The sequence below is a fragment of the Nicotiana tabacum genome, chromosome 22 (assembly GCF_000715075.1).
Source record: "Nicotiana tabacum cultivar K326 chromosome 22, ASM71507v2, whole genome shotgun sequence".
In the NCBI taxonomy this organism is placed as follows: domain Eukaryota; kingdom Viridiplantae; phylum Streptophyta; class Magnoliopsida; order Solanales; family Solanaceae; genus Nicotiana; species Nicotiana tabacum.
In genome coordinates this window covers 127,607,048-127,624,472 of record NC_134101.1, presented here as the reverse complement: position 1 = coordinate 127,624,472, position 17,425 = coordinate 127,607,048, and the positions used below count along the sequence as shown (strand labels likewise).

The 17,425-nt window shown below is 38.7% G+C and overlaps 1 protein-coding gene across 14 annotated transcripts; it reads right to left on the bottom strand.

Moving 5' to 3' along the window:
* Positions 1-2,729: 2,729 nt before the first annotated feature.
* LOC107795208 (protein transport protein SEC23 A) lies at positions 2,730-17,153 on the bottom strand. 14 transcript variants are annotated; one of them, XM_075243090.1, is made up of 7 exons: positions 16,989-17,153; positions 16,823-16,881; positions 16,054-16,638; positions 14,071-15,891; positions 12,896-13,012; positions 12,746-12,817; positions 2,730-3,291 (listed from the first exon to the last, which is right to left on the bottom strand). In XM_075243090.1, exons 3-7 carry the CDS (start codon positions 16,522-16,524, stop codon positions 3,154-3,156), a joined length of 2,619 nt encoding a protein of 872 aa, XP_075099191.1. In that variant the 5' UTR covers positions 16,525-16,638; positions 16,823-16,881; positions 16,989-17,153; the 3' UTR covers positions 2,730-3,153. The 14 variants fall into 14 exon arrangements, with proteins under 14 accessions (XP_075099191.1, XP_075099193.1, XP_075099194.1 ...); XM_075243092.1 differs by having other exon boundaries at positions 16,054-16,677; positions 16,783-16,881; positions 16,989-17,150; XM_075243093.1 differs by having other exon boundaries at positions 16,783-16,881; positions 16,989-17,150.
* Positions 17,154-17,425: the final 272 nt, after the last annotated feature.

The window sequence follows — 17,425 nt, the reverse complement described above, 5'->3', positions numbered from 1 at the left end:
ACAAATAAATTTGCAAGCAAAGGAAGACACCACGACACAGAGATTAATGAAGGATTAATTGGTTTAGACCTTAGAGTTCTAGCCTTGGACTCATACATATATTGCAGTGGTCAAAAATCCGTTAAAATAGCACGGTCTAGCCAGTTTTCAGACTGGTCATTTAAAAATAGCCAGCGTTTACCAAGTCAATGAAAAATAGCCACTATTTTACTGCAATAGAGACCGGTCCATCATAATATACTGGAGTTTGGTGCACCTGTGTATGAACTTCCAGCATATTATGCTGGACCGGTATACTTTGCTGGCTCTAGTAGACTGGAGCACCGGTGCTCCAAACTCCAGTATATTATGCTGGACCGGTGTATTATACTGGAACTCCAGTATATTAGACTGAAGTTCCAGTATAATATGTTGGAGTATTTTATGCTGGAGTATTTTTCCGGATTTTGAACAATATTTTCGTTCAAATTTATCTTTACATAAAAAGTGACTAAATTTCAATTACCTTTGAAACTGTGGTTATTTTTGAATGACCACTTATAAATCTAGCTATTTTTGAATTTCTCCCCAAAAACCCCGTTTCTATTTTGGTCAATTTCGAAGCCTCCAAAAGAATTTGTTCTGAAATGGAAATTATTTGGATTGCCTCTTATTTATTTGACGGGCTAAATGGGTTATGAGATTTCGATAATGAGTTATTTCATAGGATATGGATTTAATCCTCACCAGGTATACTAATACTCAGTCCACCATGTCAATTTAAAATATGGGTTCGTGAATAAGAAAAAGCAAAAGAAAAAATAAGAAAAAATAAGAGTTGGTGAGGTGGAATGCCACATGACATACACCCCACCCAAAATGTCAGGCCACATTGGACTTAATAATCGGGCCTTTGCCACGGTGAAAATCTGTTAAAAATAGGGACAAATGCGATTACTTTACTAACAGTAGGGGTTTAAATGGACTGACAGTATAACAGGTGCTAATATAGTAAAAATTGCACGGGGCACCCTATTTGGTCACCCCCATTTAACTTATACCCATTTTTTAAATTTTTTTTTAACTTGTACCCACTTTTTAAACAATTTCAGCCCCCTTTCTCCTCCTCATTCTCCATCACCATCACTAGAGAGAAAAAAGTCACTATCTCAATTATTGAATACTAGCGTCTAACCAATGAAAGGCTTGACTTCCTTCATCTTCATTGCTTAATTTTTCGCTATCTGCTTCTCTATTTTTTTTTGTACCCATTCAATTAGAATGGAATCACAGAGATGTATTTGTCATAGAAATACACCCATCATCATTATCACATTTTGTTTCTTATTGCACAATAATGAGTTGGAAACCTCAATTCCAAAAATTAAATTTTTGAGCATCAATTGCAGTGTTACTTGTAAGTAAGATTGACAAAGACGACATTGACACAGAAATGCTTCGTAACGCTTGCTCATGTGTTCAACGATGACATCGATAATGAAAATGATGTTGCTGCCACAAGAACAATGAACTTCAGCTTTCGCTAGTTACAAATTAAAAACTTCAGCTCTAGAGTTGATGTTCGCCAGTTACAAAAACAAAAACTTCGCCAGTTACAAAACAAAAACTTCAGCTCCAGTTACAAAACAAAAACTTCAGCTCTAGAGCTGAATTCGCCAGTTACAAAAACAAAAACTTACAAAACAAAAACTTCGCTAGTTACAAAATAAAAACTTCCCGTCTACTAGAATGCTGAAGTGTTGCGTGATTGCCTTTGCTACTTCAGCCCCGTATGCTGAAGTTATGCGAAAAAGCGGGTACGCTTGCAATTTTTTTTGCAAAGCGTGCACAAGTTAAAACGTGATAAAAAAAGCGGGTATAGATGCAAATGCCCCGCTAATATAGTACTATTTTCTAAAGTAAAGGGGTAAATAAGACCCTTTTCCCTACATTTTAATTTCGACGGAAAAAATGCATTTTAATTTCCAAAAAAAAGATTAAATTATTCTCGAAAATCAAAAACCAATTCACAGTAGATTTTAAGAAAATGGATTCAAAACCAAGCACGCATTTCCTCCCCAAAAAACTTGTCCAAGAGTAAACCTAAACGAAATCAAACACCATGTATTTACCTTGGCATTTTTGGCACGAAATATGCTTTTCTTTTTAATCTAAATTTATTTGTACTGTTTCTATTTTAAGTTGTTAGAAAATTATGTGGGCTGAAAAAGCAAGCTTATAACATTTCCATATTCCATATTGTCCTAGTGGTAGCATTTAAAACAAAACATTTTCTTATTGTTCTATTTTGCCAACTGAAAGGTACTTGTTGAGCAACCTGATTAGCTTTTGGTGAAAGAACAATTCCTAATATCAACCAAATCAATCAACTATGTAATATATCAGTAAGAAAATTTTACATATTTCTCCTCTCTTTTTTTATCTTGCTAGTCATAAGAAGCCGCACAGTCAGAGAAGAGAGATCTACTATACAAGTATATATGTCCTTTTAGCCATTCTGCCCGGGGATCTATCGGAAACTCTCTATCCCTATCTTCACAAAGTAGGGATAAAGTGTGCATACACATTACGCTCCTTAGACCCTACCTCATGAGATTACATTGGGTTTGTCGTTATTGTAGCCATTCTGCTATATGCCATTACCAACCCATTTCATAAAGAACAAGTCATGAACTGAAGCTCAGAGTAGTTTAGAAGCTCAAGTGGCGAAGTAGACTTATGGCAAACACTTTTGTGGACTTAAAAAAAATGCTTCACTGATGTCTACAGAGTACAGAGAATTGACCAATTCATAACATCAACTGTGTAATAACTGCTAAGCAAGTCGCAAACTTGATCTATGTCGTTACAAATCACTCAAAATTCATATCCTTTTTGCTTCCCTATACGGAAAAAAGAATCTCAAGTAGATAGAATAGGAAATTTTTATTTCAAAAGAATTCAGTCCCTTAAACTCCACCATACAAAAAACAATCACAATGGAAGAGTTCATTTTCTGGCATGGTAGCCAGGAATCAGCAGAAAATTAAGAGATGGAGGCTGTCATCCACGACCCAACTAAGTGTCTATACCATTAGACCCGATGATACATCCGGATGCAACTCCCTGGGACTTGCTCCTTGAAGATTTGCCGATGAATGTTTATTAGGACTCTTAGCTTGGTTCAGGTGGCAAAACTTTCAAACTACGCATCCATTCGCAGAAGCTAGGATCATCGAAGTAAAGGAAGCTGCTTTTCAACTTCGTTCTCTGTTCTCCAGTCAACGTCCGAAGCTGTGGAAATCTTGCTTCCTGCAATGTAATTTGAGCAAAGTTACAATTTTGAATGCCCTTTAATGAGAAGGAATCTATCAGAACTGAAAATTCTAACAAAGGAAAACTCGCAGTGTTAATAAAGCAAGAAGCAGCAGTCAAGTTTTACTTTCGTCACCTTTGATCCCTCACACTTTTTAATCGTTCTCTAGATAAACTTGTTGTATATAAATTTTCTTAGATATAACAAAGGACAAGAAAAGTTCGCTTGCCATTTTGGCAACGGAAAGAGGATTCTTCATTTCAATCATTATAAATGATAAGATGCAACAAAAATACCTGTTTGGTCAATAATAATAATAATAATAATAATAATAATAATAATAATAATAATAATAATAATAATAATAACCAGTCCTTTATATTTATAAGAGCAGGGAATTTCGTTGTAATATCACCAAACCCACCCACCAAAAATCTATATGTGAAGTTCATTTTTCGTTTTAATGAACTTTCTCTCAAACACAATTTGATAGTTATTGACATAGGAAGCAAGGGCTTTTTATAGTCTCCTGGCCAATTCTCAAAGCTGCTATATGCGCTAACTCGTTATCTGTTGCAGCGCTGGTTCCTTTCACTGATGAGATCCTTTCACCACATTTTTTTGTGTTTCATAGCAATATTAGTACATCCTTGGTTATGACTACTTTCAGGAAAGATTGCATTACTCTTCTTCTTCCTTGCATGGTTTCTATTCAGGCGAATCTTCTTTATATGTTGAAATTTGGACAACAATGTTCATACAATTGCATTTCCCCAATATTCTGCATAGCTTTCTGGTTCCTTTTAATGGTAACTCTAATATCTTGAATGCCCAGATTTTGTTAACTATCTTGATCTGTTGGCATAACTACTTCTCTGATAATACCAGACAGAACATTTGCTCCATAACTCTAAGCTTGAAAGATTTTTCTCTATAAAAGTATGCAAACCTCTCCATCGTAATGAATATGGGCTACATTATTATCCGAGTAATAACTCTTATTTGTGCTTGTTAGTATCGTACCACAAGGTTTAATTTACTCTTCCCTGAGCCGACGGTATTCGGAAACAACCCCTCTACTTCCACATAGTAGGGGTAAGGTCTCACCACCCTCCACAGACCCCACTTGTGGGATTATAGTACTAGGGATGGCAATTGGAGCGAACGGGGCAGGAAAAATTCTTAATGGGGCAGGACAAAATTTTATTTTTAGAAAATCTTAATAGGGCAGGGCAGGGGCAAATTCCAAGTTGTTAATAACTGGGTCAGGTTATTTTTGTTCTTTTTCCCCAATTCCTACTTTGAATATACACATTATAATGCGTTTCATGTATAAGTTCAGCTTGAAAGATTTTTCCCTATAAAAGTATGCAAACCTCTCCATCATAATGAATATGGGCTACATTATTATCCTAGTAATAACTCTTATTTGTGCTTGTTAGTTGGCCAGATATCATTTTTTGTTATCGTACCACAAGGTTTAATTTACTCTTCCTCGAGCCGAGGGTATTCAGAAACAACCCCTCTACCTCCACAGGGTAGGAGTAAGATCTCACTACCCTCTCCAGACCCCACTTGTGGGATTATAGTAGTTAGGGATGGCAATTGGGGCGGGTGGGGCAGGGAAAACTCTTAATATGGCAGGGCAGGGCAAAATTTTATTTTTAGAAAATCTTAATAGGGCAGGGCAGGGGCAAATTCCAAGTTAATAACTGGGTCAGGTTATTTTTGTTCTTTTTCCCCAATTCCTACTTTGAATATACGCATTATAATGCGTTTCATGTATAAGTTCAGCTGCTGTAGAGTTCACCTTTCCCATTGTCTTCACTAATTATTAAAAAATATTTTGAAGGTGTTGGTTTATGTTTAGTCAACAATGGCATGTCAATTGGACGAGTTGGTGGAAAGAGTTAGTGTGGATGCCAGGAGGAAGCTTCCTCCTTTGATGTACCCATGACATCAAGAGGAGGTAGTTTGATGTCACCAATGATATCAAGAGGAGGTCTTTACCTCTATAAATAGATGCACTCCTTCATTTGTAGAAATCATCCCAAAAATAATACAACACATTGTAGTGAGTAGAGAGTTAAGAGAGAAATTCTCTTAAGTGTAATTGGGAACTCTCCCCTTCCTTTGTTAATATTAAAAAGACAACTGTTCTCTGGTGGACGTAGGATTATTTTGATCTGAACCACGTTAAATCTTGTGTTCTTTCTTTTACGTTTCCGCTAACAATTGGTATCAGAGCAACATGATTCTTTAACGATCCAAGGAGGAAGAACAAGCAAAGATGAGTTCCATGAAGTTTGAAATTGATAGATTCAGTGGACGCAACAACTTCAATATCTGGAAGATCCAGATGATGGCGTTACTGCGGAGGGAAGGTTCAATCCATGCTATTGACGGAAAGTATCCTAAGGATATATCAACTCCCGACAAGGAGAAGATTGAAGGGGATGCATTGAGTGCAATCCAACTATCCCTTGCACCTAACGTGCTTTGTGAAGTGAGTACGGGTACCGAAGAGACGGCCAAACAGTTATGGGAAAAGCTAGAAGGGCTATACCAAGACCGATCAGTGACAACAAGGATGTTACAACGGCGTCTTCACACATTTAATATGGGGTCAGGTACTTCGTTACAAAATCATTTAGATGCGTTCAATAAACTTGTCATGGACTTACAGATTGCAGGAATTAAAAAGGAGGAGGAGACGCTTGCATGTGCTTTGCTATTTTCATTGACTTCAGGATATCGTGATATTGAGAATTCAATTATGTATAGCAAGGAGCCTATCAAGCTTGAGCAAGTGCGGCAGACACTTAACTATAGTGATGTGCGGAGGCACATTGAAGGAGATAGAGATGACCAGGCAAGTGGGCTCTTTGTGAGAGGCCGGACTAGCCAACAGGGAAAGAGCAAATCAAAGCACAGATCAAAGTCTCGTGTGAACAAGAAGAATACAGAGTGTTGGGGTTGTGGCAAGAAGGGGCACTTTGAACGAGACTGCCCAATGTCAAAGTCCAAGGAAAAGGCGAGTGCATCCACAGTTGAACAGGTACATGATTTTGATAATGATTATGTACTAACAACATCGTGTAATAATAATAGTAGTTATGGAAACAAATGGGTGTTAGACTCTGCTTGCACTCTGCATATGACGTTCCGAAAAGACTGGTTTAGCAGCTATAAGAAAAGTGGAGGAACCGTAGTAATGGACAATAATGCAACTTGTGCAATAGTTGGCATTGGCTCAGTTCGGGTTCGCTGCCATGATGGAGTCGTGAGGACTATTACACAAGTCCGTCATGTTCCTGATCTGAAGAAGAATTTGATCTCCCTGAGTACTCTGGATGAACAAGGCTACAGGTACATGAGCGAAGCAGGAACTATAAAGGTGACTAAAGGTTCTTTAGTCATGCTGAAAGGCAAGCTGGAGAACGGCCTTTACACATTGGCCGGAAGCACCATTGTTGGCTCTGCAAATGCATCTACAGTGCAGTTATCTAATGATGACAAGGCAAGACTATGGCACATGAGACTGGGTCATATGAGCGCACGTGGACTGGAGATGTTGAGCAATCGTAAACTTTTGGAAGGTGAGAAGATCAACACGCTTGACTTCTGTGAGCACTGCGTTCTAGGGAAGCAGACGGGACAGGTTCGTGGGCCTTAAGTGTATTTTTTTTTAAAAAAAAACGTCTAGTTTTTGAAATTTACTATGTTTTTAAAGTTTGCAACGGCTAGATTTTTGACTTATTTAATAAACTTAAATGTTCCTATGTTAAAATGAAAATTAGAAAACTAAGTAAAGAATTATAAAATATTAAAACAAAAGACTTGTAATGAAATATTCTAGCAATTATAAATTTATAATAGAGTTATAATTTATTTAATATAATTTCAAAGTATTAACTATTAAGTAACTAAGACAATTCATAAATAAAATTCAACGCTTAGAGCCTTTTATTTTATTAATAGAACTTTCAAATCTCAAATACAAATATAATTCTTTTGAAGAGCACCTAATCTACGCAGCCACCTTCTAGGAAGGGTTCTGTTTGAACTAGGTCTCTTAGTAGCCAATTACAAATTATCATACTAATATTTGTAAGCTCCTATATAGCTTCTTTGTAACTTATCAATAATATCTCTCGGAGATTCTGCTGGAATTGGCAATGTTGATTGATGTTCCATGAGCTCCATGCCGTCATCGCTCCCAGTGGTTAGTATCTCATTGTATTCTTCTTCTTTCCTAGTGGTTAATTTTTCAAAACCAAGATTTCTTCTTTCTGCATTAATCCAATCTCTGAATAATACGGAAATCTCCAGACTGAGATTAACTCTGAGTTGGAGCTTGTGTTGCGGGACTAGTGGGTGTTTCATCTAATTCTTCTTCCTCATTTTCTTCATCCTCATTTTCTTCATCCTCAAAAAAAATATCATTGCCAAATTGTCTTTGTAAAGTTTCATGATCTAATTGTTCTCCGACATGAACATCATAAAATGGGTTGGGAAAATGAAGTTTCATCAACATGAGTCATTTCATCAATATGCTTTCTAATTTTAGGTCTAGGAGAAGGGTTAAGATTAGGATTACTGCTACTTTCACTTTTACTATTTTTTTTACTGCTTTTTTTAAAAATAAATACATTTTTAGGTGCCATAATTTAAATACGAAATTAAATTAAAAAAACTAACACAAATATTAAACACACAAATAAAATACGAAAATTAACACGTAAAGTAAACACAAAAATTAAGCACTAAAATGATACGCAAAAATTATATATTAAAATTAGGAGATGGAACGAGTGCACCGTGATTAAATATTGAAACTTGAAGAAATTGCCCAAAATGTTGCTCCAAATACTTGACGAATTAATTTGAAGCTTGAAAGTTGCTCCAAAAAATTTGCCCAAATACTTGAAAATTGAAACTTGAAAGTTATCACTTGATACTTGATAGTAACAAAATTTAGAAAATAATATAGAATATAAATAGAATATTAGAATGTAAGAGATTTGAGAGAGAAGATTGATTTTTTGTGGGAAAAAATGAAGAAGAATGGGGGTATTTATAGTAGAAAATAGGGCCAAAGTGTAATTTAATAAACTTAGGGGTTATATTAAAAGTTTGGGGGGTTAGGGGGTGTTTCGGGGGGGGGGTGGAGGGGGTAGGGGCTGTTTGGACCGTTGGCAACGACTATTTTTGCAATTTAAGCCGTTGCCCAACGGCTAGTTATTTAAAAAAAAAAATGGCGAGACGAGACGGGACGCGGGACGGGACGAAACGGGACGGGACAAACGGGACGAAATGGTCGTCCCGTCCCATCCCGTATCCCGTTTAACATTGGCCCATCCCATTTAACTTGAACCGGGACGGGACGCGAGACGGGACGGGACATCCCGTCCAGTTGGACAGCCATAATGATGACAAGGCAAGACTATGGCACATGAGACTGGGTCATATGAGCGCATGTGGACTGGAGATGTTGAGCAATCGTAACCTTTTGGAAGGTGAGAAGATCAACACACTTGACTTCTGTGAGCACTGCGTTCTAGGAAAGCAAAAGAAGGTCAGCTTCAGCACTGGCAAACACAAGACAAGAGGAGTGCTAGACCACATCCATTCAGATTTATGGGGTCCTTCTAAACTTCCATCGAAGAGCAAAAAGAGGTATCTTCTCACTTTTATTGATGATTTCTCACGAAAGGTTTGGGTGCATTTTTTGAAGGCAAAAAGTGTTGCTTTTGAAACATTTAAAGAGTGGAAGATTTTGGTTGAAAATCAAATGGAGCGGAAAATCAAGTATCTTCGCACAGACAATGACTTGGAGTTTTGCAATGAAGAGTTTAATGAATTCTGCAAGGTTCATGGGATCTCAAGATATAGGACTGTCAGGCATACCCCACAACAGAATGGAGTTGCCGAGAGAATGAACAGAACTCTTCTTGAAAAGGCTCGTTGTATGCTCCTACAAGCCAAAATGTCCAAAGTATTTTGGGCTGAAGCAGTTCACACTGCTGCTCATATTGTCAATCGATCTCCAGCATCGGCAATTGACTTTAAGACTCCGAATGAGGTATGGTCAGGTGAACCCTCTAACTATTCATACTTACGAGTATTTGGGTGTCCAGCTTATTATCACGTTAATGAAGGAAAACTTGAACCAAGGGCTAAGAAGGCCATATTCGTAGGGTATGTGGATGGAGTAAAAGGGTACAAACTTTGGTGTTTGTCTTTACTCAAATTTATAGTTAGTAGAGATGTCACCTTTGATGAATCCTCTATACTTGATTCCCGTAAAGTTTCCGTGGAGTTTTCAGGCAACAAGAACGACGAGCAGGTGGAGCTTCGGGTGGAGCTTCCCAAGGAAAATGATCAAGAGACTCAGGTTAAAGATGAGTCAGAAGATGTAGACCTTGAAGAACTTGCTGTCAATGAACCATACACAATTGCAAAGGGGAGGGAGAAGAGGCAGACACGAGAACCGGAACGCCTTATAGATCAAGCAAACTTGATTGCATATGCGTTCGTAGCTGCACAAGAAGAGATTAAGGATCTGGAGCCCTCCTCGTATATTGAAGCAACTTCTTGTAAGGATGCTGTACAATGGCGGTTAGCCATGACTGAAGAGATGGAGTCCCTTCACAAGAATCAGACATAGGTCTTAGTGAAAAGACAAAAGGGGAAGAGGACAGTTGGATGCAAGAGGGTCTACCGAAAGAAAGAGGGAATTCCTGAAGTGGAAGATGCTAGGTTCAAGGCGAGATTGGTTGCAAAAGGATTCAGTCAGACGGAGGGAATTGACTACAATGAGATTTCTCTCCAGTCGTGAAGCATAGCTCAATTCGCGTGCTACTAGCATTGGTTGCCCAATTTGACTTGGAACTTCAACAGCTTGATGTCAAAACTGCTTTCTTACACGGTGATCTAGAAGAGACAATCTATATGGATCAGCCTGAAGGTTTCCTAGCTGAGGGAAAAGAAGATCACGTATGCCAACTAAAGAAGTCTTTGTATGGTTTGAAGCAATCCCCTAGACAGTGGTACAAGAGGTTTGATGCATTCATGACTACACATGAATTCTCAAGGAGTGCATTTGATAGCTGTGTGTATCACAAGAAGATGTCTGGTAACTCAATGATTTATTTACTGTTGTATGTTGATGATATGCTTATTGCTGCTAACAACATTACAGAGATAAATGCTTTGAAGAAACTGTTGAGTAAGGAATTTGACATGAAGGATTTAGGAGCTGCAAAGAAAATCCTTGGTATGGAGATTTCATGAGAAGACGGTGTTGTACATCTTTCTAAGAAGAGGTATATTGAAAGGGTTCTCAAGAGATTCAATATGCATACGTGCAAGCCTGTAAGTACACCATTAGCTCCTCATTTTAAACTTTCAGAGTTACAAATGCCTCAGTCCGAGGATGAGGTGGAGCATATGTCAAAGATTCCTTATGCCAGTGCAGTTGATAGCATTATGTATGCTATGGTATGCACACGTCCAGATATTGCTCAATCTGTAAGTGTGGTAAGTAGATACATGTCCAGCCTAGGAAAGAGGCATTGGGAAGCTGTCAAGTGGATATTGGGATATCTCAAAGGAGCTTCTGGTGTTGGTCTGACCTTTCGAAAAAGTGGTGGAGGTATTTCAATTCTCGGTTATGTAGATTCTGACTATGCAGGAGATCTTGACAGAAGAAGGTCCACAACTGGATACATTTTTACCCTCGTTGGCAGTGCCGTTAGTTGGAAGTCGACTTTGCAGTCGATTGCCGCTTTGTCTACGACAGAAGCAGAATACATGGCAGCAGCGGAGGCGGTGAAGGAAGCTATCTGGTTGAAAGGTTTAGTAGCAGAATTGAGTTTGGTTCAGCTGGAATCAACTCTTAGATGTGATAGTCAGAGTGCTATTCATCTAATGAAAAATCAGAGATTTCATGAGCGCACTAAACACATTGATGTCAGATTTCATTTTATTCGAGATGTTGTTGAAGAGGGAACTATCAAGGTCGTGAAGGTTATCACAGACGATAATGTTGCAGATATGTTGACCAAGATAGTCCCACTCGCTAAGTTTGCACACTGCAAGGACTTGGCGGGGGTGTGCATCAACTGATGCAACTCCGAAGAGAACAGTTGTTAGGTGGAGGTGGTATGTTCAACAATGGTTTGATTCTTCTTATTTCTTACAACGGGGTTGCCCAGTAAGCTTAGAAGTTTTGGCCAGAGTTGTTCACACACACGCTCGAAATGCAAACCAAGGTGGAGATTGAAGGTGTTGGTTTATGTTTAGTCAACAATGGCACTGCCAATTGGAAGAGTTGGTGGAAAGAGTTGGTGTGGATGCTAGGAGGAAACTTCCTCCTTTGATGTCACCCATGACATCAAGAGGAGGTAGTTTGATGTCACCAATGACATCAAGAGGAGGTCTTTACCTCTATAAATAGATGCACTCCTTCATTTGTAGAAACCATCCCAAAAATAATACAACACATTGTAGTGAGTAGAGAGTTAAGAGAGAAATTCTCTTAAGTGTAATTGGGAACTCTTCCCCTTCCTTTGTTAATATTAAAAAGACAACTGTTCTCTGGTGGACGTAGGATTATTTTGATCCGAACCACGTTAAATCTTGTGTTCTTTCTTTTACGTTTCCGCTAACATATTTCCTTTCTAATTATCTCCCAGAAAGAAGTTAAATGACTGATGTTTATAATTAAAATTTGTTCCAGATAAAATGACTAGGATGAACTCTTGAAATGCCAAAATCGTTGATGTCCTCCAAACTGAAAGGAAATTTGTCATTATTTGATTGTCTTCGAATACAAATTATTTCATTAATTTGATTTGTAATCTCCAATATATATTTCATCAAAATGTGCATCGTTTTACTCACGAATGTTTTAATTTTTCAGCTCTCACCTTATTTCAAATATATCATAATAAAGATATGAGAAAATCTTCTTTTGATTTCCTTTTGCTCTAATAATCCCACATTTTCTGTAAAATCATATGTTTAAAAAAAATTAAATAGAATATTACAAAAAAAAAAAATGAAGAAGAGTCTAAACGGGGCGGGACAGGGCAGGGCAGGGCAAATTCTGGGAAAATGCTAAATAGGGCAGGGCGGGGCGGGTTAAAAACTTAGTAGGCCAAAGCTTGTGCTGCCCTGCCCTACCCCAATTGTCATCCCTAGATTATACTGAGTATGCTACTATGCTGTGAGTTTAATTTACTCTGTAAATCAAATGCTTAAACACAAAAATATCGCTGGAAGAGAGAGAGAGAGAATATCAGATTATACTGCTTTGGAAAGATCAGTCCTTTCAATACATAGTTAATAACTCATTGCCGCTCAACAATCTTACTCAAACAGAAATAATAAAAACAGATAGTATATGAAAGTGGCTAATGACAGGCATAATTGAAATCCATTTACCTGTTCATAAGGAGGGTCCTTGTGTGCCGGTATCAGTCGGGAAACAAAATATCGAGCCTGAGAACTCCCTTCCTGTGGCATACCAAAATTTAAATATCCATTGTTTCAAAATATGAGAATGCATAGTTTTAAAATCAGGAACAAGAATACCTTGAATGCAAGAATCCGAGGAGCTGGAAACCGCACTTCTGTGAGCTCTTCAGCTAAAGTTCTGCAAGCTGCTAATGCTGCTGCACCTTTACCCTCCTGCGCGTCAAGTTCTGCACCCTGAATACATCCGATGAAATGACATGGAATAACATCCAAAAATAAACAAACAAATAAATAAGATAAACTCAATTTAAAAAATTCAACAGAGAAAAGAGAAAATCATAAAATTCCTATGTTCAAAGCTTCCAAATGACTCTTTTTAATTAAGGAAATCTGACAAGTGACGTATGACCACCAAAATTAGTAATTGGAAAAAGCTGGAAAAAAAAAAGAAAATCTCTATACTGTACTTCATTCTAAGTATCATCCACAATGAATCTAAAGCAGCTAAAGAAAAACAAACAGAGTAGCTTGCAAGCCATCATCCTCGCACAATGACAGCAAATACGTAAAAAAAATGAAAAGGAAGCACAGACATGAAGATATATCTGAAAGTCAATACCAGGTGCATTCGACTTCTACTTGAAAGCTGATCCCAACCAAAAATTTCACAGATCAGGTTTGTAAATTTGAGATCGAGAGGGGGGCATGAATATTATTTGGATGCACTAAGAGATGTCTAGATTCTACCAAGCATTTGTAATGGTTAATTCAGGGAAAAACAGAGAATAACTTATTATACCATCACCTATGAGAATTATTATATCATCCACCCTTTTTCGTTTTTCTAAATTATGTATTACAACTCTCAGGCCAGCAATCTTGACGGTTCTTCAGATTATTGCATATAGTGCGGCACATTCCAGTCCATAGCTTATCCTTATTTTCATTTTTACTTCCCAAAATGTGAGCCCGTCATATTCTAGATCAAATCACTGGTGCGAACCCTCTGTAATATTTACTCCAGCACCTACTTAGTGTTTCTAATGAGTTCTAAGATATCAATAAAAGCTATCCGTTACTTAAACAAAAAAGGGGCCAGATAACAATAAAATATAAAATAATATTAGGACGTAATCAAGCATGAAGGTTCATGAGCTGAAGAAGGAAAGAAAACAAGCAAAGGAGAAAAACTAAAGGATCTAATTTTTGTTAAAGAAAAACTAAAGGATCTACTAGAAATGCTAAATGCAAGTACTTAAATGGCACTTAAAAGAAAGAGGTAAGTTGCATACCAACCAAATGAAGACATCAGTGCCATGATCAAGAACAACTGCTGCATCAGATTGCATAGCAAGGTCATAAGCAGGTAGTTCCTCAAAAGTGCCACCTTGTCTATGCATCAGACAGCGAGGAGCCACCATTCGGAGGGACAAATCAAATCCTGCATTCAGAAACAAGTTTCGCAACACAGATCTCTCATCTTCATGACCAAGAATGCTTCCCAGAAGTGGCCCCCTTCTAAGATGGAATAAGAGTTCTGGTAACACAGAGAGCTCCCTAGGAAACCGATAGAGTTTTGATTTGGGCATTTGAGAACCAAACTTGCTTGTGATTTCTTTGATTCTTTCATCAACCGTGACTCGCATATCAAGTGCATCATTGGCATACTTGGCTCTCAAAAGTGTCCTCTTGGCAATAAGAACAGCAGCCACTTCATCTTGAACACTCTCAAGATATGATGAAACACTGTCCACAGTAGGCAATCGAACAGTGATGACTCTGGTGATATCTGACTGGTAGACATCAGAAAACTTAAAGGCAAACTGGAAATACACAAAATCGCGCTTAATGTCTCTCTTGGTTTCCATGGATAACGCAAAACTCTGTGTTTCTTCGACGCTTAGCATTTGTATGACAAGAGCATCATCGTTTTTAAAAGTTTCATTGCTGTCCACATGCGCCTCTTCACCGGGGCCTACAACTTGACTAACAAAAATATCCTCAGAACAGCGGACCTCCAGTAAACCATGTGAACCTGCAGCCCTCCCAGATGCTCTCTGCAAGTTCACACCAAAAGCCTCTCCAAAGTCATCGTGGAGAATAAGTACACCCCCAGAGGCTTTTGCAAGAGGCTGCAGGACAGGCACTCTTACTGGACATGTGCCTGCACATAAAATATCGACAACTGTGTTCTTCCTAAACACCTCACGACCTAGGGTTTCCATCCACTTCAATGAAATTTTCTCCATATGAGCATAGTTAGGATGAGAAAAAGAATACGGAACCGAACCAGGGCCACATGTATTTGGTCCACCAGCACAGACAATAATTCTGCTGTTTCCGCCGGACCTTTTAACAACACCCTGTGACATTTCTGCTGATGGACCTTGAATAATTGCCGAAGCAACTTCAACTGCTGTACCCAGGCAACGGTCTCTAGAAGCTTCTGCAATATCAAGTTTGTATGGCCTAAATGATGAGAATATTGAGTGTGCCACAGGAAGAGATGCGTGCATAGGAGACAAGTATATCCCGGTCCCATAAATCAATGCTTTCAAGGACTCCTGATCTGGTGATTTGTTACCAGGAAATACATCAGCTGATGCCACAGATTCTTCTGAAAAATCATAAACTGAAACGGTGCTTCCATACGTGACAATCCCGAGTCTTGTAGTTGGAGGCAATGAATCCACAAATGCGTGCAAAGAGCTCTGAAGATGTTGGAGATGAGGTTCATCTAAACACTCATCTATTACAAGAACAACTGGTGCTGAAACTCTGGAATCAGACACTGGGAAAAAACCAGGCCTCTTATTCCCTGTCTGGACATAATCAACTGAAGGTAATGATAGTTCCGGCACATTGCGAAGTTCTTCCTTGCTGGAAGCTACATAGTCCCCTTCACTTCCGTTGAGATCACGACATATTACACACTGCCACTGCCCTGAGCCAGGTAAAATGTTGCTATAATGATTTGCATATGCTCCACAATTATGGCAACGATGGGGATCACGTTGTATCATTTGAGGACCAGGTGACATCTCCCTTCCGGAAGAAACTAATGCCCCAAAGCCTAGACTTGGAATATTTGCAAGTTTTTTCTGCTTCAACACCTTCAGAAGACAAGCCAATCATCAGTAAGAATAAATGGCTAAATGTAAACAGCAACAGACAGTGACTTCAAAAAATGACCAGTAACCGCACGGCTCATAGTGAAATGAATTACTATCAGATTTATAAGGATAAAACACTACGACAGAAATAAGTTTCAATACCTTGTGAGCCGAGAAGAGAACGTTTGGAGATTCCGTAGCAGGTGTCCAATCTTCAGTAGCATCAGAACTCTGGTGATGCAGATCAACAGAGCCATTCGAGAACTGCGGAGGTGATGATGTGGGGAGAGACGAAGCAGAGGAATAGGCAACAGGCTGCGGGGTGGCCGGAGAAGTTCTGAACGGAACAGCAGCAGGTTGGAGCGGTGACGAAAACACAGGAGGTCCAGGTGGGGTACTCAAATGAGGAGCAGGGCTTCCAGTTCTAACTCCATTAGCAGGTGATGGTAAATTAGGAGTCTTCATAGATGGAGAAGGAATCTGGTTTGGTTGTACAATTGGTGGTGGAGGAAATATAGGACCTGTTGTTGCTGGGAATGGGGGAGGACTAAAAATTGGTGACTGGGCAGTGCCTTGCTGAGGAGGTGGTATAGTGACAGAGTATCCAACCGATGATTCGGGTCGTTTCGCCATCAAAATGGCATCAAAAGAAAATCTTTTTGCACGGATTTTAAACAAGGTAAGAATCTAGAGGATTTAAAAAAACCAAAACCCTCCTCAATCACATCCAAGATCTCTTCGGAGACTCTAGGTCCAAGAAAAATTGGAAACAAATGTCAGCAAAATCTACAAGAGCACCACAGTTTAAAAAATGAGGATGACACCTTAAAACCAGAGAAGGAATATGTATAATGCAATATATCCAAGAATTCAGTTGATCATAACATGCACCTAAAGAAACAGTAAAGATGTCAATTTTATCAGAATTTACCGCACACCCAAGTTGGAATTTACCCAGATGAGGTCTTTTCTCCGGGATGATAAATCTATCTAATCAAGAAAAAGAACAGAATTATGGAGTCGGACCAGATTGGTAAAAGGGGACAGTCTTGAAAATTTCGTGGGTAATTACATTTTTAGTAGAGAAATTGACATACCTGATTTCCAATTGATGCTGGGATTTGGTATCAACAAACTGAAGATTGATTTTTGGAGAGTTCCCCAGAGACGGGGAAAGTAACCGGCAGCTGTTCTCTCTCTTCTCTGTGAGCACTAGTTCCCCTAGGGAGAATTAAACATGGCGCGTCAAGGGTGCGCGTGGGATATTGAGTAGGGATTTAAGCAATTTAATGTATATGTCCACGGTGGCAGTAAGGCTTGTTACGATTGGCTGGTGATACGAAGGCATCGAGCGTGTATTCTTAAATTGGCCTTTTCACACGTGGCTCGCTGCTTCTCCGCCATGGCGCACCGCAGAAAGAGTAATCTTTTCTTTTTCTTTCTTTTGGAAAGTCTCAATGTAACATTCCTCATATCAAGTTAGATTGCCCATTAAAAGCTGTTATCTATTTATAGTATATACTAGTTCTAGGAT